The sequence below is a fragment of the Glycine soja genome, chromosome 19, assembly GCF_004193775.1.
Source record: "Glycine soja cultivar W05 chromosome 19, ASM419377v2, whole genome shotgun sequence".
NCBI lineage: Eukaryota > Viridiplantae > Streptophyta > Magnoliopsida > Fabales > Fabaceae > Glycine > Glycine soja.
In genome coordinates this window covers 6,880,248-6,903,727 of record NC_041020.1, presented here as the reverse complement: position 1 = coordinate 6,903,727, position 23,480 = coordinate 6,880,248, and the positions used below count along the sequence as shown (strand labels likewise).

Genomic DNA, 23,480 nt, shown 5'->3' with positions numbered 1-23,480 from the left:
CGCGGAAGAAGAAAGGCTTTTTTAAAATATATTATCTTCTATTTTTTAAATGAAGGGTAATATTGGTACTTCATTGAATTGCTGGGTGCACCAGCAATTTTGCTGGGTGCACCTAGCAGCGCCCTTACTTCTTTGGGTCACCATTTTTTTTACTTAGGACCCTTACAGCTTCTAATGGGCCATATTGGTTACAGCCCAATCCAAATACCTTATTACCCGCATTGCAAATTATTGGTGCTTTTCCAAACCTCTCCATGTCATCCTCACCAACCGTAAAACACGTATTTTTCACACAAATTCCCTCCCCAAGAGTCATTTTGCCTCCAACATTCCTTGACCCTTGTCTCACTCATCCCTAAGATTCATGATTTCCCTCCTTCTTCCTTAAATCCCTCTTTATGTGTCTCATTCTTCCTCCTTTGTAGGCAATACTCAGTCCCCCTTTTTTATGTAATCTTGGGGCAGAAAAACTTGTTCAACAATGGAAAATAGATTATTGCTATTGTTTCCATAAAAGTAACTAGAGTATCAAATTTTATAGTTGTTTGTTGTTAAAAACTAATAAAATGTGAAAAAGATTAAAAAATTACAAAATAAAATAAATTAAGAAAATTAACAAAAATAATCGTGTGATCAAAAGTAAAATTTGATCATTATGGGAATGGAAAAAAGTTGAAAATTAACTATTATGTGTGCCCACATGGTTCACAATACTTTTGTTAAATTCTCTAAAGTCTTATCTTTTATTTTTTTTAACTGAATCCCAATTAATGTAATATTCTTTATCTTAAATGTCATGCAAAATTTTCCATCTCATTAATTTGAATTCTCATAATTTACTTTTTTTTCTTTTAAATTATCAATGTAACTGAAACAAAAGAAACATAAAAAAAAACAAGAGCAAAGACATTTTTTTATACATATATTGTAGTTTGTTTAAAACTAAAATCTCTATTCCTAATTGTTCCAAATTTGGCAAATCACACAAGCTTTGAAGCAGAAGCACAAACAGGTAAATATAGATTAAAATGCTATAGCAAACAACATATGTCCAAGCTTCCATACCATGTGTAAAAATGGATTAATTTAAAATGTCAAATCAAAAAGTTGAAATTTCAAACAAAGGATGAAATGAAAGAAATTCAAGCATTAAAATCAAAAATAAATCGATTAAGACCAAGGAAATATTCAAGAAAGTTAGCATGTCAATCAAATATGTAGGTGAAGCAAGAAAGAACACTATGGTGGCCTAGTGGGCGATGGTTGTTCATGAAAGGAAACGATGATACACAAACACTATTGGAACCGATGTTGAAGATCACCAACGATGTCTTTCTAAAGAGTGTATGAACATTGTCCTAAAGGACTTATCTGTGGTATCTCACACTAGTCCCCCAAGATACAACATGAACTTCTTAGTCAAGTTGAGGCTACAAAAATCAGTAAGGATGAAAATTCAAACCTCGGAACAGAAAAAAGAAAACGAAGTGAGAGAGGAGAAGAATGTGTTGGTATGAAAAAACTCAATTTGGAGACTGGTATTTATAAGGTGAGAAGGGAGCACCAAAATGGATTGAAAAAAAAGAAATGAACAAATAAATCAACAATAAAACTCATTTATGAAAAACGATAATATAATTTGAATTTTAATACAGTAATTGATTTAGTGATTATGGCAAGGATTAAAACAATTGATCCAAATTGTAAAACTTTGCACGATCCATTATTACACGCACATGGGGCAAATGGATTTTGCACTATGACAAGCCCATGTAACTCAAATTCATGCACCTGAGACTTTCATTTCTTCCTAACCACTTTAAAAGTCCATATCACAAAATGATATATAAACACTTGAGTCAAAACTATCCCGAGTAATGTGGGATTTTGTTTTTTGTAATATCCATCAAACTACAACAAAACACCTCTCTATTTTAAACACCCCACTAGGGGTGGGAATAGGTCAAGCCGATTTACAGGGACCTACGACCTGACCTACATAAAGTCTGGCCTAAACTGGCCTATTTAATTAAAAGGTTAGGCTCGAAATTTTTTAAAAGCCTATTAAATTAAATAGACCAAGTTTAGCCTTATTAAAAAGTCTTATAAGTCTGATAGGTCTGCCTATATATATATACTTATATTATTTTTTTTGTACCAATATATATGTGTCATTGCATTGAACAGAACACACAGTATAATTAATATATTTTTTTTGAACTAGCAGACTTTGATTACACACTACTGCTCCATAACTTCCATTTTTATAATCAAGTAAGACTTTAATTACAATTTAAGTGGTGTGAGTCATGTGCTGACTGTCGTTTCATTCTTTTTACTAGTTTTAAGAGATTCGGTTCATTCCCTTTACATTCCTCATTATTTTTATTGGCTTGTTTTCCTATTACTTTTAACGTTTCATTTTCCTATTATGTTTACTCGAGAACACAACTAACAAAAATGGCAGAGCAAACAAAAATCGTATCTTTTTCACTTCAATCTTTGATAGACGTAAAACTTCAAAATCTTGTCCTTTTTTCTTTCATCTTCTTATTCATTTTTTGTTACTTGGTGATATATGATTTTTATCAATACTTTTTTGCATGTCATTATAACTATTAATTGGTGGATATTTTATGTACCAGTTTTGTTCAAATGGAATGGAGATGTAGACTTTATTTTTTGTTTGTAATAGTTAATATGTTGGTTTGATAGACTTGGATGATGCTACCTCAAGTATGACGTTCTCTTTTGTTTTGGATGATTTGATATCATCTGGTGATTTCAGTTTATATTATTAATATATTTGTAGGACTACCAATTAAATTAACGTTAGATTAAAAATTAAGTCAAATTATATATTAAGGCCTTGTTTAGCCTATTATAGGAATATTAAAGGTTTAATGTAGAGAAGACTATCAGGCCACGCTAGATTTTTAAAAAGGTGAGGCGGAGTCAAAATATAAGCCTTTGGTAGACTATAGGTCAGACTCAGGCTTAAAAAATTCATCATAATTTAAGCTCAAGTCTTTTAAAGTCTGATCTAACCTATTCTCACTCCTACATCCCACCAGCACTTCTCCTTTTTTCTTTAACTCTCTCATCCTATCACCTAAAAAATCTTATCATGTCTATATTTTACTCACTCTCTTTCTAAGGGTCGCATAGGAATTTGGGGTGTCTATTAAACTTTTTTCGAGAAAATGTCAAAATCTCAAAACGACCTAAATGTTGAGTGTTTTAATTTTCAACCTTTGATTGTTTTTTAAAAGATATGGATGGCTGAGATTCGTCAACATTATTGCCTCAATGTGAATTTCTCACGGCGAAGGATCCGCTACCTGTTGATTTTCATATTAATTTCCCATGTCAACGTCACTCTGAAATAATCCTGTCATGTTTTAAGGAATTTTAACAGGTAGGACGTTCAAAAATATTCATACATGTAAATATTTACCGATAAAATCTATAAAAATAAAATATGGATACATACTGATAATTTAAATATATTTTTACTATTTGTATATGGTGGGATGAGAGCAAATATCAAGGTACCCATACCATAGGTGTTCAGTATTACTTGTTTTTTTGTAAAATTACTACATAGAATTTATCCTAAATTTTTGTTGTCAAGTTGTTTTAACTTGTTATTAATTAACAAAAGATTTCATGTCTTTTTTGTTTTGGTTTTCTAGCCTTTAAACAATTTTTCTTATAAAAAAATTTGGTACTACTGAAATTAGTAGTCACAAGATAAAAAAATAAAATATTGTCTAATTTTTTTATTTTATATATTATATAAAGAAAAACTAATTATTTCATCTCTTCTCCCTAACCTTTCAAATCCATTTTTAATTTTAACTTATTAACTAATTTTTTTAACATGCTTGTATTTTTTATTTTATTGTAAAATTTACATTTAATAATTTTATGAACGAAAAATAACTATTCTCAAGTTTAATTGTTTGTAATATAATCATCAAATATAATATTCATTTGTTGGACATGTTATTAAAAATATTAGGGGGGTAGGATGAAAAAAATAGAGGGGTATTAGGTGTAACACGAGTAAATTACATGGGGACGAGGGTTAGTGTAATTAACTCTTTAAATTATTCTCTCAATTATAAATTTCTTATGTTATTAGAAAAATAAAAAATTATTTTTTTATTATTTGTATTTAATTTCATTTAATATTTCATACAATATATAAAGGAATTAAACTTAAATAATGCTTTTATTTGCTTAAAAAATTAAAAAGGTAAATTCCTAAATGAAATAAAAATAAAAATAAAGCGTGATTAGATATATTGATTTTGAATTTTATTTAAAAATACCTTATAAAGATAAAAGTAAAAAAAAATACAAAAACGTGAATAAATATATTGAAATGCGAATATTCCTATCGCACCTTCCTTTCATACCAAACGGGACGGTAACTAAAATGCCAAAAAAGGTAAGTCGTCGTAATCTGTATATCAATTCATTGATTTTCCCTTTTTCTTTTCTGTAAAATTGGAAAATTCAAATGTACTCTTAAAATATTATCCCACAACATATTGAACAAAATAATCTTGGTCAGATTAAATTTAAAATATTAAAAAATAAAGTTTATATTAAATTTCGAATAAGTTGTTATTTATAAATTAAAGTTGCTTGCAAGAGATGTGTTATTACATCTATATATGCCATCTATTGGCTGTTGAAAGAATTATTACAGGTCAATAACCATCGTCCAATCATCAAATTTTGCATCAGACCCATTTTCCTTGCTGGAATTATCTTCTTATAGAAATAAACTCATGAAAATTTATATATTGAGATTTAGATTTACTAAAAAGTAAGGACTAAGTGTATGTTTGAATATGCCTGGCCAAGAACGTTGGTGAAAATCAAGTTTGGAAAAGCATTCTTATTCTTTCCTTTGTGTTTAGTTTGCGTCACACTATTGAATCTTGTCTTCGAATTCGTGTATAGAAAGTTAGACCTGAAATTAAACATGTTTTAAGAATTTATAGAGGATTTTATATATTGTCACCGGACAAAAAAGCTAACCCATGTTTTTGTGTTCATAAATATTAAACATGTTTTAAGAATTTATAGAGGATTTTATATATTGTCACCGGACAAAAAAGCTAACCCATGTTTTTGTGTTCATAAATATAAAAATATTCAGAATTTGTCTCTGTATTTATGTTTTTAGTTTTCGCACAGTTAAAATGTATATTTTTTTTTTATAAATCTAAATCTACAATGATAATTTTGTACAATTTTTTATATATATAATCAATGTAAATGTGAAGTTTTTTATATCAATTATAGATATAACTGATATAAAATATGATATTTTTTATGATATATAACCGATATAAAAATTATATATATTCAAATGTCAAAAACTTATTCAAAATTAAAAAATAATACATTTTAATTTTATGATGAATTTTAAACATTTTTATAGGAGGATAAAATAATATATTGAGAATTGAAACTGAAATTACAATTAAGACTAGACCACATGCTTCAACCTTTTTTTCAGATATTTTGGTTGCGCATTACGTTTAATTTTCCCCAATAAAGAAGCTCAAGACCATACATTATTCATGATTGAATTGAAATCCCAACGAAGTTTGAGGTGCCCAAGAACGAAACGTGTAAGATTAATTTAAGTGACAAGTGGGTCCGACCCGAATCCTACTAGTTGCATTTATTGGCTCACAAACTTTACATATCTCTTGTTGCAAACCATGAATGGCTGAAGCCAGATAAGGCACAATGACTGAGAATTAGTTGTCATTGTACATCATTTTCAATTAACAACCATGAAGCCACCATTAATGGAAGTACTAAGTAACAACTTCCCCATGATCTCCTATGCAATTCTCAAGCTTAGATATAAGTCTTAATTAAACAAACTTGGCATTGTAGTAGTAGAACCTTATTTGACTCAGGTGGGTAGGTCCAATAACCTTTTCATTTGTGCCTTTCAGTTTCTGGCTTCTTTCTAATTACCATTTCTTGCACTTTTGTAATTTTAACAAGTAACCTTCTTCTCCTTCTATTTTTTGGGAGGAAGTTAATTTTCATTTTGTCTAGTATTTGTTTCTTTCTTCATCATTTCAGTACGTTGGTTTTCATCATTTTAAAAACGATAAAACATGGCCTTAGGGAAATCTCCTTCTGTTGCTTTAGGAGTTTATATGTTTATGTTTGCTAGAGAGGGCTATTTATATTTGGTTGCATAAGGTAATTTTAGAGCAAACTTTGAACAATACTTTAACTGTTCTTGAATTAGGAAATATATTTACAATTTTACATGTATGGTATAAGTGTAAATATTTTGGGGGTGCTTAACAAGCGTTAATAGTCTGAAAAAAGTGTGTTACTATTGTGATTCTCAGATTTTCAGTACTGTGATGATTGATTTCTCTCCACTGTTCTTTCTATGCATTCAGACCCAATAACATGGTTTTCATTCTTGCTATCTGACAGTTTCAGTGCTTCTTGTTTAAATGCGTGTTTGCTTCAATATGGGATCCACATTAATGAGAAATTCATGTCAAAATAATGCAAAAGCGGCTATGCTGAAGTCAAGCGTACCATAGAAAATAGAAAATTTCTGTTTTCACTTTATTTTCTGTTTTTAAAGATTTGTAGGAAACAAAGTGAGTGCAAGGTGACACTTTTGTAATTGCTGAAAACAGTTTTCAAACCAAAAAAAACCTGGTATAACCCCAAAGGCTATTTTTGATTGTGGTTCATTCCTGTAATGTTATGAAGATCATGTTAAAGTGTAATGTTTGTCTCAGATATTGTAGTTTTCAAGATAACAACAATGCTTTCTTACTTTAGAAGTTGCTTATGCTTTTGTTTCTTTTTGTTTCCCTTCAGGTTTTCATGGCTGCATTTCCTATGTTCTACAAAACGCCTTACAAGGACCAAAATCTGCCAACCCAAAATGTAATGAGGCAGAATGAGAAGAGGTTCATGTATGAGTGTGATAATATGAAGAGGTTCATCTCTTCAACTCCTGGTCAAATTTGCAGGAGTAGCCAACCATGGAACAAAGTCAACAATGTCCTCACAAAATCAAACACAAAAGAGAGGAATGTTCCTAGGAGCATACTTCATGGCAGATGCTCTTTGCATAAGAATGTCACAAAACTTTGTGGTTCAGACAGTCACCTAAGCCTCATTAAGGAATGTTATTCAAAGACAGAAAACCTTTCCAGAGTTTGGTGTTCAGCAGGTTCTAGCTCAACTGAGAAGCAACTAAGGTCATTAGATTCTTATTTTGGAAAACTCCAAGATAATGCAAAATTGCGTACATTTGATTCATCACACAAGGTGATACAGTTGCATCACATAGATCGTCAAGCTAGATCAAAAACTGGACTGGAATCTCTTGAGGAGTATCTTGGCAAACTAAATCATGGTAAAGTGTACTTACTTTGATTATTGTAGTGCCTTTTCATTTAGTTTGTAATTTCTATGCACTATTAGCGTAAAAAAAATTTACTCTAGTAACTAATCAGAAACCATTATTAATATGTTTTTTAAGATAACTTATATAAAAGTCAACAAACTTACCATGTATGTTAGTTTGTGATTGAATGGCAATGTAACTGTGTAAAAACCCTTTACACTATCAGTGCATAGATTATTTACTCTCATTTACTATCCTTCTATTCTTCTAGCTGACTGGTTGTTCTCAAATCTCAACCACTAAAACCTTGTGTTAACTGAGAAAAGAGCAAGCTTGTTTCAAAGGTGAATGTGTTAGTATTTTTATATGCAGAAGCAAACCAAGAACCTTGTGTGCCATCGTATGTTGAGAATCATAGTGAAGAAAATTTAGCACCAAAACGATCTCTCAGCAAAGATATTGAAAGATCAAACTTTAGGAAACAAAATGCTTTTGTGGATATAAGAAGGCTAAAACGTTTACATGATCCAAGGTCTGCTATAGATTCACAGCAGCAAGTTGAAACCTCCAGTCTCTACCTAATGTAAGTCCTGCTCTGTTTCAGTTCTCATTTTGTCCTTTCAATGACTATTGTTGATGCTATCATACTCACTTTCCTGTTTCCTCATATTAATTGTTTAACATTTGGCATATTATGAATAACTTTCTTTAATCCTTCTCTTTGGTGCAGTGGCATATTGGCTTCTGTAAACATTGCAGTGTTTCTATTTGAAATAGCAAGTCCTATAAGGACTTCTGATTTAGAGCTGTTTTCTATTCCACTACTATATGGAGCAAAGATAAATCATTTGATCATGGTTGGAGAATGGTGGAGGCTTGTAACACCAATGTTTCTGGTACACAATTGAGAATTGGGTCCGTGTTTCCATTCTGCGATATAGAGCATTGTTTACATGATACTCATAATCATTTGGCAAAATCACATACTTTAATTTCTGATGTTTGATTTAAATTTTTGGGTTAAATATGTTTTTCATCCTCACAAATATGAAGAATTTTTATGACATGCATATGGACAAGTCATGTTAGCGACTACTCTGAGATAACATGTGACAAGACATGTCTAGATGCATGTCATGTCATTAGTAAATGGTGATAAGAGCCATTTTCAGTACTTAATTTATGAGGACCTAAATTAACAAAAACAATTGAAAGGCAAACAAAAATCTGTCATATTGGTTGAGACTATAATATATATTAAACTCTAAATTTTTGCTTTGTTTTTACACTACATTTACATTTGGGAATTGATTTTATTTTAAAATTCTAACTTCCAAACTAACAACATTAAGATACAACCATTACAGTCTAGAATATACTTCAGTCTAGAATATACTTCCTGCATGGAAAGAATGGAACTCATTGCTTAAAACTATCATGAAGAATCATGATGAGTAGCGGTGGATATTATCCATCACACATGTAATCTTGATATCTAGAAACACTTTGCAAAACAAAGTGAAAAAGTTTCCTTTGTCTGTTGTGTAAGAGAAATACTTTGTACCAGATTCTATATTAATTTCATTGTCACTAGGTTTCTTATGCCTGCTTCACAGTATTTTTTTATATGCAGCATGCAGGAATATTTCACATGGCTGTCAGTTGTTGGGCCCTTTTAACATTTGGGCCTCAAGTTTGCAAAGGCTATGGTTCATTTACATTTTTCTTGATCTACATACTGGGTGGGGTTGCTTGCAACTTCACAAGTTTTCTACATACATCAGATCCCACTGTTGGTGGAACTGTAAGTATCATGCTAAAATTCTAAACCATTGTCCTTTTGGTTCAACATTTCTTTTAGTGACTATGCAATAATATTTCATTTTTCAATTAAAATGAAGACTAGAGAATTATATTTTAATGTGAGTTCTAAAACCAAGGAAGACTTTGTTGTTCATCCATAATGTTCAATGTTTGTGAACAATGATACTGCATCAATTTGATTAATCCCAAATTCCAATTATAATTTTGCACAAGTTCTTAGGGTATGAAGGAAATCAAGTGAGAATCATATACTATGCCAAATTTGATCTCTTTTGTTAAATTAAGTACATATACTATGCCAAATTTCATGCAAAACTTTCTGCAAATGATTAGTGAAGGTGGATTAACTTTTGCAACACCTTTCTTTCTGTTTGATCCGTTTTGTTTTGTCTTCAACTCTCTTGCTAACTTCAACTTGTACTCAGGGACCTGTATTTGCAATAATTGGTGCTTGGCTCATGTATCAAATTCAAAACAAGCATGTTATTGCAAGTGATGCTTCAGAGAACCTGTTCCAGAAGGCAGTTATTATGACAGCTCTTATTTTCATATTAAGCCACTTTGGTCCAATTGACGAATGGTATTCCATACATTATTCAGAGAACGCAGTTTACTCATGAAACTCAATAAAATATGAAGGGAACTTTAACTTCAAAAGAAAAGTGACAAGCATGTAAATGATTTGATCTCATAGGATGAGATCAAGTTCACTTTTCATATCAAGGTTATATGAAATAGTTAAGCTTGTTATATCAATAATATGCAGAGAGTCAAAATAGGAGAAATTATTGTATGGTAGAGGATCACCATGGTCCCACCCAATTTTCACGTGATGTATAACCAAGTTTTATTAACATTTTCTCATAATTTGAAACATTCGGTTATACATCACGTGGAGATTAATCAGGACCATAGGACCATAGACACGAGTTGGTGTCAGACCATACAATAATTTCTCCAAAAATAGAGGACAAACAAAGTGATATATATATATATAAAGGTTTTTTAAATTGTAAAATGGAAACCTTTATTTGGTGGCTGACTTATTTGTAGGTCACACTTTGGAGCAGCCTTCTCAGGCATGGCATATGGCTTTTTAACTAGTCCAATACTTCAGTTGAATGATTCATCATCAGGAACTGGTCAAGAAGAAGGACTCAAACTTGTTAGAAAATATGGTGATTCTTGCAAATCACTATTGATATTCACAATGTTCATCATTGTTTTAAGCTCCTTCCTTTTCTTCATGGAGCCCCCACCTAATGCACTGGCATCTGTCAATGCAGCAGCTTTTGATGCCTTGGAATATATGTTGATATTTGGCTGATGCAACATGTCATAAGGTTTCTGCCCTAAGAAGGACTTATACCTTGGAAGGAAGGCAGTCGCTACTGCCCTACAAAGACATGTATTGTAAAAAAGGAAGTAAAAAGTGAGAAATGCATTAGAGGCACTAATTACTGAGATTAGGCTCTACTGTTTCTTCTAGTATATAAATATTATAGGGTTACAAAAGTATAATTGTGTAAGCTCAGTCCCCAGCCCAATAAACTAAGTTTTGCACAAGCACTAATATTTTCAAGATTAGATTACAATTCTCATACTTGATAGATGCTTAAAATAGAAAGTTATTTTCCTCCATTTTAACACACTCCACAATTGAGAGATTAATATGTGCTATAGTTTAGTCCATTTTATTGTAAATGAGCTGTATAGACATAATTTTTTTGTGTGTGTGATGCTGTCAGCACATGCCTCAGAGTTTTCACTGATTGTTCCGAAGTTTCCAATTCATCTCCTAGTGACAGATCTAAAAAACCTAGTTGTGGGGACAATACATATGTATAAATTTGTAAGGTTAATAATATAATATACTGTCATTAAAAGTACAAACATTCCAAAGTCTCCAATTCATATTCTGAGACATATAGAAATTTTAAGTTGTAGGAACAATACATATGTATAAATTTGTAAGGCTAATAATATAATATAATGTTATTAAAAGTACAAACATAATACACTGTTACTGTCTACAAGTTTTCATATTTTGAAAACATTGAATAAACTTTTTCATTTTTAATATTGTCAAAACTTTCTCTTTGAATATATAACCAAACAATCATTTGACTATCTATTTACTATATGGTTTTAGATCAGATTCTTAATGAGATTCATAATAGAATTATAATTTTTTTAAGACGATTTTTTTTAAGACGATTCAAAATCGTCTTTGAATGTGTCAAAGAACTGTTGTGAAAAGCTCATTTTTTTTTTAGCAGTGCTTTCATAAAGATATTGAACAAAAGTGAAGAATGAACATGCAGTTTTGGATTTATGTTTTCTAATAATTAATTTATTATATATATGGTCTAAATATTCTATTCATGTTTTAAAAAGTAAGTCAAAATAATTCTTCCAAACCAATGAATGTTTTCAATTTTGAATCATTTTTTGACTAATCAAAGATGTAAGGAAATTTGGAACATGGTTTCCCACTAGATTTACTTACATAAATATTATAAATCCAAATGATGTTCAAACCAAAATGAGACATGAACATGATGAAAATTGTGTAAAAAAATGAGTTTCACCAGCAACTAGAAAATAATATTAATTTTCTGAACAACCATACAACTTTAAGTTCGAGTCCTAACTAAGTAATTGCATTAAAGACTTTGAGGGGACTCAAGTAGATTTTTTTTCTCATAAAAAATACCAAAAATATGTACCAAAAATTATCTCAATGTTAAAAAATTAATTACTATTCTTAATTATATATTTAGTGTATGACCTTATTCCTAATAAGATTGTTAATAAAAATACATGTAGAAAAGAAAAGAAATTCAAGATATGCAAATCATTTTCAAATTAAAAAGTGAGAGAGTGAATCCCTTTCAACAATCTATATATTATAAATAAAATCACACTCACTTTTAATTAAAGTACTAATTATTATAAAAATTAGGGGTAAGTAAGGTGAGCCAACGCAACCCAAAATCGATCAAACTATTTTATTTTTTTTGCATTTTGAGTGGTTTCAAGCGAGTCAACGAATAAGACTCATTAGGAAAACAAGTTAGGATAGTTATATTCACTCATAAACAATTGTGATTTTTTGACCCGTCAATAACATGACTTGACCTTAAGGTGTTTAGTTAAACATAAACTTAGGCTAGGCCCATTTGACTAAGCCCAAATCCAATTGCTTAACCCTAAAACCAACTCATATAATAACAGATTCACACTCACTTACGATCATGAAGAAGAAACCCTAAGAACTAGCGTCGTTGTGGCTCTCTCAAATCAAGCACAAGTTGTTGTTGATTCGCCATCAAGCTCATATTTTCATTCATTTGTCATTGTTCACTCAAATGGAGACCGTAAAGTCGTAGCTTTTGCTTTGTGCTTTGGGTTCACCATTTCATGTAGGTACTTTTTTATTTTCATCTTTGATTTATTCTTATCGTTTCCATTTAAATCGTGTTTTCTTTAGATTTATGAATTCTTTTTTCATTTTTGATGTTGACTTGCAGAAGTTAGGAATATTGTGCCTTAGGGTTTGGAATCAAAGGTGGATTCTGAGGATTTCTGTGAATCATCAAGGCTCATGGTATATACTTACTTTTTCTTATTTTCTATGGATTTGTTTTAGTCAGTAATTATTTTATGAAGTGAGATCCTAATATGCAGTGGTTTTTTCTTTTATGATCTAATTTGTTTGTTGTTGTGTTTTTTTTTCTTTTATGATCTAATATGTTAGATTTGTTTTTCTTTTATCCTTCTTTTTATATTTGTTTCATGATCATGATATTTTTTTCTGTGAGATGTTTTACTCAAACTAAAAAAAATAGGTATTTACTTTCAGGAGGTTACTTTCAAGAATACAAAATGTGTTTACTTTCTCGAGCATGCAACGTAACATTTTTTTCTTTTCTATTTAAAAATAAATATTTTTTAATTTTCTAAATGAATGAATTTATTATTGTGTCCTTATTCATTGTTAGTGTAATGTTAATGTGCATGTGGTTTTCTCATGTTTTCCCACTCGTCCTTGCCAGCAAGAATCCTTCCAAAGTTGGAATTTTTATTATCATTTTGTAAAAAAAAATCTTTTTAATTATTAATGTGTATTTGTTTCAACAATGGTTATCCATATTTGGTCTTGCAATGTACTATGATTATGCAGACACATAATTGGCGATTTATCAAGCATCATCTTGGGGCCTCAATTTTTACCTGTCCAAGACTATCACCGAGTGAATCTCCATACCCAATAATGATATTGAAGATTGAGAACAGTAGTGCTAGCCACCAATAGGTAAATATGTATCTCCTTACAAGATTGTTTTAGTCCATGCTTAAAGGGATTTATGTGGCTAAAGTTTCTTCCTTTTTACTTTGGCATAGTACTTCCTATCTTAGTATATGCTTACATTTCTATTTTAGATTTGCTCTTTGTCTTGCTCATGTTTTCTCACAGGCATCATATTTCCCAACATTGAACTCATGTTTATATATAGCACCACACCATTATACTATTTTGCTTGAAATCCAAATAATTCATTATAATCATCATATAAATATCTAAATATCATTTTTAAAATTGCACCTCGTCAATAAATTTTGCTTTGCTTGCACTCTATTCAAGACTAGTTTCCACATAAAACGCTAACTTTGTTTGGTATTAGTATTTTCCACTTAACATTAAGCATTGTTGTGTCAACAACACTTGTTTCTTGTCTAATAATCTGATCATATATTGTCCCTACCTTGCCTCAGATGTTTCCCTTATCCAACTCCATGCATCCCAATTTTTTTTCATAAAACCAAAAATTAGTTTTTCAAAATCCTCTAGAATTGCTTTTTTGCATTTATGTCACCACCTTCTCCAACTAAACGATCCCACCCATTACCCCCCTTTAAAACCCCATTTAAAAAATCTTGCAATGATTTTGCTTAGAGTTCATATAAAGTCTATTAAAAGCCATATTCAGGGGTGTCCCTCCCATTCATGTTTCCTCCCAAAAACTAGTATCTTTGTCCTTTTTAACCACTCTTTGGATGTTATTTGAGAACCACCCCTCATGGTTTCCCACATCACTTTTTGAATGTCATGCCACAAAATGGAACCAAATTTAACATTTCCTTCATTCTTGCCCTGAGATATGCTCTTATACTTTGATTTGAACACTCGAACCGATAAGCTATTTTGTTCCACCAACATCATCCACTTCCATTTCCCTACCAAATCCACATGGAAAGTCTCTATGTTCTTTATTCCGAAACCACCTCTTTGTTTTGGCAAGCATACCTTATCCAACTAACCAAAGTCAATTTTCTTTTCACCTCACGTGAATTTCCTTTGGATTCTATTAATGGTCTTCACCACCAACTTAGGGAGTTTGAAGCACAATAACAAAAAAAAAGGGTAATAGTTGTCAAAACTGACTTAATAAAAAAATCCTACAACCAAAAGATAAATGTCTTTGTTTCCACATTGATAAGCACTTTTTCATTTAATAATGATTGGATGCCATGTCCCTACCAATCGTGGATTTTCTCCCATAGGCAACCCCAAGTGCACAAAAGGAATCTTTAGTTTTGAAGAAGACATCATGCATGTTGTAGTGTACTGAGACATTGTTACTTGAAGTGACAAGCCTTATAAAGACATGAATCATCTTGTAGATAAGACAGCTAGTCACCAACTACAAGTACAATATAAACAAGGCAACCTAAAACAAGAAAATAAATCTCAAAGAAGTCTATAACGATTTGAAAGAGGAGGAAGACTTACTTGCAAAACACTTACTTTTTTGAAGTAGCAAAACTGTGCTGGAGAAAGGAAAAGCCATTAACAACAACAAACACCAACAACCATAATTTATAGCTCATTTGCCACAACTTCATCCATATCAACCATTCACAAACTACAATAACTAAATATTAACTTCCTTTTCCCCAACCATGACCCCAATGTATAGCTCATTTGTCACGACTTCACTCATCAATCCACTTAAGACTTTCACCACAATAAGAAATATAAAGGATATTAGTGGATCAACCTATGAAGCCCTTGCTCACTAAGAACTCTTGTGTTGGACTTCCATTAACCAATATGGAAATTGTTGACAATAAAAGACAAATTCTTATCCAATCTATTCATTTGCTTCCAAAACCCAACCTCCTCATCATATATTAAGAAATCCTATCTCATCAAAGTTTACCTTAAAAATCAATGACGATTTTCCTTCTTCTTTTATCCTCGTCCACTACTTCATTTGCTATCAACACCCCATCAAAGCATGTTCCTACCACCCAGAAACATGAATTGACAATCATCAATAACCCCACTTAGGGTAGATGTGACTCTCTTAAGTAATAGCTTTGCAATGATCTTGTACAAACATCTAATAAAGGAAATAGGTCTAAACTCACCTAACCTTTAAGGATTGTCAGATTTTGAAAAATAGAAACAAATAAGGCATTCACAAATCATACAATGTCCCCCCCCCCCCACTTGAATTCCCAACAAGACTTAATGAAATGGAAATTGTAGCCATTAGGACCAAGAGCTTTATTCCCATCACATTCCCACACAAACTTATTTTATTTCCTCTTTTGAAAACATAGTAGTAAGTCTTTTATTCTCCCTAACCTAATGATTCTAAATGTCACCCCATCAAGCCTCACATGTTGTCCCCCATGCCTCTGAACCTATCTTAAAATAAATGTTTTGACTCTTGTTGGTTCCTCAATTCATTCTTTGTTGATTGTAATTCCTCTCAACATATCACTTTTCCTTCTACCTTTCAGAATGGAGTGGAAGTACTTTGTAATCAAGGAAATCTCTTTAAGCCATTTGCACCTAACCATACAATAATTATGTACATGAAGATGTTCTAGCTGCAAGTGTTTTTTTATTTTTATTTTATAAATATATTACATTCTTAATTTCTTATTTATTTGAAGGAGGATGTAAATTCATTTTTTAGAGTTAGAAATCAAATAACCTTTTGTTCAATAAAGTACATTGTCTTTTGCTTTGGACGCATCTTTTTATGTAATTGGTAGCATTACTATTTGACTTTTCTCTTCGACATATCCTATGAAGGATATTTAGACATTTTCTGCATAGAGGATAAAAAATACATAAAGCATTAACTTGGTCTTTAATGCCACAAATGTCGGCAATATTTGTCAACGGATTGATATCTCAAACAAATATTCAACACATTTTGTCTATTAGCATTTCAAACATAATCTTTTTGATTTAGTATTTATTTACATCAATTCAAAACAATTGAAGGACTTGATTTGTCTTACGACTTAACAACTTTGTATTTTCATATCATAACATGTTTTGCTTTATAATACTTTATAGCTTGGTTAAGCCACATCATGTGCTCTTAACTAAGCTTCTTTTTTAATGAAATTCATTTGGCTATTAAAAAAGAATTATAAGATAATTGAAAAAGGATACATGTACCTCTTAAAAAAAAAGGATGCATGTATATTTTAATAAATTATTTATTAAATAAATTTTAATATATATTGATATCATTGAATTCTATTTAAATAATTTTTTATCTTCTAAAAATATCAATTACCATTAGTACATTACTTTAAAATAATTTATCTTTTGTAATTAATACTTAAAATATATTTAATATGATAAAATATTTAGAGGTGGAGGTCAACCCAAAAGTTAACAAAATTGTAAGAATTAAGAATACAAACACACACGAAAAACTCTTCTTGATGATTTTCAAACTATGAATTTTCTTTTCTTACAATAAGAACACTAAAGAAACACATATTAATAGGGGTGAAGGGGAAATTTCAATGCTAATGTGATGGAAAAGAAGATTGTGAATGACAATTGAATTTTTGTGGTCAAATTTGACTTTTGTAATTTTGGAAGGATTTCTTCACTCTCTCTTCCTTTATCATTAAGAAATGATGAGTCACATCATTCGAAAAAAATCTGGAAATGATTATTATGGGAGAAAATAAAAAAATATAAAGAAAATGTATTAATTGCACCCATAAATATATTAAATCTAAATCTGAAATTTAAATAAATGCTTTATTTAAAGAATATATAAATGTTGGTTGGTTTCAAACTAATTTTGAATTTTTTTTCTTGCAATAAGACATTGAAAAATAAAACATTAATAAGGGTGATGAGATGAAATTTTAATGCTTGTTTTGTAGAAAAAAACATTTCCCTCCTCCAATTGTGAGGTAGTAGGAACACAAATAGTGTGAAAGGCATTTAGACTACTATGATCAAATTACAAGTTTGAAAGGTTTCGTACTACTTTCTCTCTCTTCCATTAGGAATAAAAATGATAAAATAACGTTATTAATTATAACCATAAATGTATTAAATATGAATCTAAACATTAAATAAATGCATTATATGGAGGATATAAAAATGTAAAATTTATCTTAAAATTAATGGAGTAAAATGGAAGTTATTAATAAGATTTGGAGTGAAAGATGTAAAAATAAGATGTAATTTTTATTCCTTATCTTTTTACTAAAAATTGTTTTGGTTCTTTATCTTTAAAAGATTCTTTTATCTCTCAAATTTGGATCTGTTTGAAAACTATAGATTACCTATTTGAAAACTACATAACTTAACTAATGTTTGAAAAAAAAAAAGGTAATAAACATGGTAAAAAGTGACTCCCACAAAACTAATAAAATCTAATATTAAATTTTTTTTGTCGGTTGCTCGTGGGACACACTCTTCACATGATTTTCACCATATTTATGACCTTTTAATTAGTTTTGACATTAGGTGGGATGTATAATTTTCACGTAGGTGAATCTAACAAGATAAGTTTCATGTCTTATATCTATCATAAAAAGGTTCAAAATTATGTCCAAAATTGACAATGATCAGTGTTTTGGAAGGACAACATTGTTCCATATTTGATAGATAAAAAAATATTTTAAATATAAAGAACGAAAACAAGTTTTAGTTAAATGATAAGGAACAAAATTATACTTTAGTCTAATGTCTTCCATTGAGAATCTCATTAATAACTTCCCTTGTACTCCATTAATTTTAAGAAAAATTTTATATTTTTATATTCTCCCGATAAAACATTAATTTAACCTTTAGATTTATATTTAATACATTTATCTCATAATAAATAAGGTTATTTTATATTTTTATTCATGGTGAAAGAGAGAGAATATGTGTACGAAACCTTTCAAAATTACAATTTGATCACAAAAATCAAAATGTCTTTTGCACTCTTTTGTGTTCCTGCTGACTTACAATTGAAAGAGGAAACTTTTTCCCAAAACAAACATTAAAATTTCACCTCATCACTTTTATTATTATTTTCTTTTTTAGTGTCTTATTCCAAAAAAATGGAAGTTAGTTTGAAACCAACCAACATTTATATATTGTTCAAATAAGACGTTTATTTAAATTTCAGATTTAGATTTAATACATTTATGGTCACAATTAATAAAGTTCCTTTATATTTTTATTCTCTCCTATAATAATCATTTCCATATTTTTACCAAGAATGTTACTCATACTCATCATTTCTTAATATTAAAGGAAGATAGAGAATGAACGAAATCCTTCTAAAATTACAAAATTCAAATTTGACCATAAAAATCCAATTATCATTCACATTCTTTGGTGTTTTTGCTATATCACCATTGAAATTTCACTCCTTAACCCCTATTATGCACTTCTTTAGTGTTTTATTGTAAGAAAAAAATCAAAATTAGTTTGAAACCACTAACAAGAGTCTTTTGTATGCGTTTGTGTTCTTACTTCTTACAATTTTGTGGACTCTTATATCAATCTCCACCCCTAACATGAAATTTTCTCAACAGTGATTCTCTTAAAGAGTTGTCTTGCATTAGACATGATTTTGTATTAACTCTGTGTTAAGATATATGTGAATATATTTTGTTATTGTATTTTAGGTAAGCATATATTTAGTTTGTTAAGCATATAATTAGTTTCCGAAATATATGCCTTATATTATTAGTTTCCGAGTTTCCAATATTATTAGTTTCCTAGTTTCCTAAGATTACACCTGGTACATTGCATATATTCCAAGTCAGTGAATGAAATCCCTAGGGGAAAGTATTCTTTTATGGTATTAGGTTTCTAGGGCAATTACGATCCTCCTTCTTCATTCTGCAAGCTAAATCGCAATTCCCCTTCATCTCTCTTATTTCTTCTTCTTCTCATCGCCATGATAGACAACAAGAGTTCTTCCCATTCGACTCTTGCGGTTTCCAATATATGGAACCATATCTCCATCACTCTTGAAATAGAGAATGTCCAATACTCTACATGGGCGAAGCTTTTTAAAATTACCACACATTCTCATAAGGTCCTTCATCACATTATTCCTCCTGCCAACGGCAAAACAAAGGTACCTACGACTGAGGATGAAAAGGAATTATGGTCGACTCTTGATGCTACAGTTCTTTCTTGGCTTTATGCAACCATCTCCAATGACTTGTTGCATACAATTATTGAACCCGATGCCACGACCATGGATGCTTGGAATAGGTTGAGAGATATTTTCCAAGACAACAAACATTCTCGTGTGGTAACTCTTGAGGCCGAATTCTCCAATACTAAGATGGAGGATTTTCCAAATGCTTCAGCATATTGTCAACGTCTCAAGTCCCTTGTTGATCAGTTGAAAAATGTTGGAGCACTGATGTTAGAGAGCCGCCTTGTCATTCAACTTGTTTCGGGTCTCACAAGTGCATATCGAGGCGTAGGGACGTTAATTCGGCAAAGTGATCCTCTACCTCCGTTTTATTAAGCTCGGTCGATGCTCACACTTGAGGAAGCCAGATTGACAAAGGAGGCTACCACGGGTTCGGAGTCGGCAATAGTGGCTATCTCACAATCTGTTTCTTACTCAAATTCCTCACATTAAGACCAGTAACATCGTGGGAAGCCGTCTGGATATCACAAAAATTCTGGAAAAAAAATCCGGTGGAGGTGATTGTGGGTTCAATGATGGAAAATCCAGCCGTGTAGGGGGCAGCAATGGTGGTCTGCAACAGTCCATGGGAGTCCACAACAGTAGCCATAGTGGGGGCCTTCACCTTGGTCGAATTACCCACCTTGGGGTTGGATGCCTTAATGGGCTCCTCCATGCCCATATCCAAACCAAGGGTGGGCCTGGGGTCCAACACCGTAGAGACAACAACAACAGCCCGGCGTTTTTGGGCCACAACCACAACAGGCTTACATGGCCTCTCAAAATGGGAAGTCTGCTCCTTATGTTCCTACAAATATTGAAGCGGCAATGCATATTATGTCTCTGAGTCCCCCGGATCCATCATGGTACATGGACACCGAAGCTACCTCTCATATGACATCTTTCAATGGTAATTTCTCGTCTTATTTTAATTTGAGCAATCATCGTGGTATTATTGTTGGTAGTGGTCATACTATCCCGATTCATGGCTATGGTCATACTTGCTTGCCTTCCCCTAATCCTCCCATATCTCCCACAAATGTTCTACATGCTCCCAAAATTATAAAAAATCTTATTTCGGTTAGAAAATTCACTACTGATAACTCTGTGACTATGGAATTTGATCCTTTTGGTTTTTCTGTGAAGGATTTTTAGACAGGGATGCCACTAATGAGATATGATAGCCAGGGTGATCTTTACCCTCTTACTACTCCTATCAAACATCAAGCTCTTCCTTCAACCTTTGCCGCCATTTCTCCTAAGCTTTGGCATGATCGTTTGGGTCATCCAAGTGCTCCTATTTTAGATTTTCTTAGAAAAAATAAAAGCATTGATTGTAATCATCTTTCTAGTTCTAGTCTTTGTCAATCTTGTGTTTTTGGAAAACATATTAAGTTGCCATTTTTTTCCTCTTCTACGAGTACGTCTATGCCTTTCGATATTATTCGTAGTGATATTTGGACATCCCCTATTTTGAGTTCAATGGGACATCAATATTATGTTTTATTTTTGGATGATTATTCTAATTATTTATGGACTTTTCCGTTGACTAGAAAGTCTGATGTATTTGAGAAATTCTTAGCTTTTCGAGCCCACATTCTCACTCAATTTGAACATAATATAAAAAATTTCCAATGTGATAATGGGAGGAGGGAGTTTGACAATGGACCTTTTTGGGATTTGTGTAAAACTAATGGTATGTCTTTTCGTCTTTCTTGCCCCCATACCTCACCTCAAAATGGGAAAGCAGAACGGAAAATTCGGACTATCAATAATATGTCTCGTACTCTTCTTGCTCATGCCTCTCTTCCTCCTTCCTTTTGGCATCATGCATTACAAATGGCTACATATCTTCTTAATATACTTCCAAGTAAGGTTTTGGGAAACACTTCTCCTCTTCAAATTCTATACCAACGGGATCCCTCGTATTCTCACATTAGGGTGTTTAGGTGTCTATGCTATCCTCTCCTTCCATCCACCACAATCAATAAATTACAACCTACCCCATGTGTGTTTTTGGGTTATCCTTCGCATCATCGTGGCTACAAGTGTTATGATTTATCTTTTATTAAAATTATAATTTGTCGTCACGTCTTATTTGATGAACATGTTTTCCCATTTCGGAAATTGCATTCCCCTTCTTCTACTGCTTATGATTTCTTGAGTGATGATATGAGTGTCTATACAATGCATCACCTTCACAATCAATCTCCAAATGCTTCTGCTCCTCACACGGACCAACCTGAAATACAAGCCCACCCCCATACTGACCCAAATCCCGTGAGCCCAGACACCGTTAGCCCACACTTCCCTTCAAGCCCACCCGCCTCTCCTTCTCTTAGCCCATCCTCTACTCCTATCTCCACACCAACGACCCAAACAGTAACTTCCCCTCCTATTCCCATCCAACAGCCCCGTATGGTCACAAGAAGCCAAATGGGCATTTTTAAGCCAAATAAAAAATATGATGATGAATATGGTTTAGCCACTTCAGTTACTCGGTCTCCATTACCTCATAACTCGGTTGCGACTCTTAGTGACCCAAATTGGAAAATGGCCATGGATGATGAATATGATGCTCTTATTAAAAATAAGACGTGGGAGTTGGTGCTCGTCCACCTAATATTAATGTTATTCGGTCTATGTGGGTTTTTGCTCATAAAGAAAAATCTAACGGTGTGTTTGAGAGGCATAAAGCCTGTCTTGTAGGTAATGGGAAAACTCAGCAGGTTGGCATTGATTGTGGCAAAACTTTTAGCTCGATAGTGAAACCGGCTACGATTCGCACTGTTCTTTCTCTTTCTCTTTCAAAGGCATGGCCCATTCATCAGTTGGATGTCAAAAATGCTTTTCTTCATGGTGAGCTACAAGAAACAGTTTATATGCATCAACCATTGGGGTATCGTGATCATACCCATCCAGATTATGTGTGCTGTTTGCGTAAGTCATTATATGGACTTAAACAAGCGCCCCGTGCTTGGTATAAGCGGTTTGCTGATTACGTCTTGTCTCTTGGTTTCTCCAATAGCAAATGTGACAACTCATTATTTATTTATCAAAAGGGTTCGCACATGGCTTACATTTTGCTCTATGTTGATGACATTATACTTACTGCCTCTTCTCATGCTCTCTAGTTGTCTATTATGAGCCTTCTAAGCTCATAATTTACTATGAAGGACCTTGGTCCTTTGAACTATTTTCTTGGCATTGTAGTGACCCGTCATAAGGGTGGTATGTTCCTTTCACAGCGCAAATATGCCGAAGAAATTATTGACCGGGCTGGTATGTCTTCTTGGAAGTCATCTCCAACACCGGTTGACACCAACGCTAAGGTGGGTGCTACTTCTAGTGCATCTTGTGAGGATCCCACTCTTTATAGGAGTCTTGCTGGGGCCCTACAATATCTCACTCTCACCAGGCCAGATATCTCTTATACGGTGCAACAGGTGTGCTTATATATGCACGATCTGAGGGTGGACCATATGCAAGCTCTCAAACATGATATCCGGTATTTACAAGTACACTTGATTTTGGTCTTCATCTCAATTCATCTTCGATCTCATCTCTTGTTTCTTATACTGATGCTGATTGGGGTGGGTGCCCTGATACGAGACGTTCTACCTCGGGTTACTGTGTGTTTTTGGGTGACAACTTGGTGTCATGGTCCTCCAAGCGTCAACCTACACTCTCTCGGTCTAATGCAGAGGCCGAGTATAGGGGTGTTGCTAATGTGGTCTTTGAGT

The 23,480-nt window shown here is 32.2% G+C and overlaps 1 protein-coding gene, 1 long non-coding RNA gene and 1 pseudogene across 5 annotated transcripts; all 3 read left to right on the top strand.

The window, feature by feature from the left end:
* Window positions 1-5,777: 5,777 nt before the first annotated feature.
* On the top strand, window positions 5,778-10,987 carry LOC114400262 (RHOMBOID-like protein 9, chloroplastic). Of its 4 annotated transcripts, none has more exons than XM_028362616.1 (7): window positions 5,778-5,951; window positions 6,892-7,435; window positions 7,799-8,009; window positions 8,157-8,322; window positions 9,060-9,230; window positions 9,676-9,830; window positions 10,304-10,987. In XM_028362616.1, exons 2-7 carry the CDS (start codon window positions 6,898-6,900, stop codon window positions 10,575-10,577), a joined length of 1,515 nt encoding a protein of 504 aa, XP_028218417.1. In that variant the 5' UTR covers window positions 5,778-5,951; window positions 6,892-6,897; the 3' UTR covers window positions 10,578-10,987. The 4 variants fall into 4 exon arrangements, with proteins under 4 accessions (XP_028218417.1, XP_028218419.1, XP_028218418.1 ...); XM_028362618.1 differs by having other exon boundaries at window positions 5,778-5,955; XM_028362617.1 differs by lacking the exon at window positions 5,778-5,951 and adding an exon at window positions 6,107-6,246.
* A 1,547-nt stretch (window positions 10,988-12,534) lies between these two features.
* Window positions 12,535-13,718, top strand: LOC114399992. Its single transcript, XR_003663881.1, has 3 exons — window positions 12,535-12,675; window positions 12,784-12,860; window positions 13,437-13,718. It is a non-coding gene; the product is annotated as an uncharacterized LOC114399992 (long non-coding RNA).
* Window positions 13,719-19,488: 5,770 nt separating this feature from the next.
* Window positions 19,489-20,190, top strand: LOC114398540 (annotated as a pseudogene).
* The last annotated feature ends 3,290 nt before the right edge of the window (window positions 20,191-23,480 follow it).

Coding starts and splice junctions, on each gene's coding strand:
- LOC114400262 (XM_028362615.1), top strand. Junction 8,323..9,059: donor TTGTAACACCAATGTTTCTG/GTACACAATTGA, acceptor TTTTATATGCAG/CATGCAGGAATATTTCACAT. Junction 9,831..10,303: donor TTTGGTCCAATTGACGAATG/GTATTCCATACA, acceptor ACTTATTTGTAG/GTCACACTTTGGAGCAGCCT.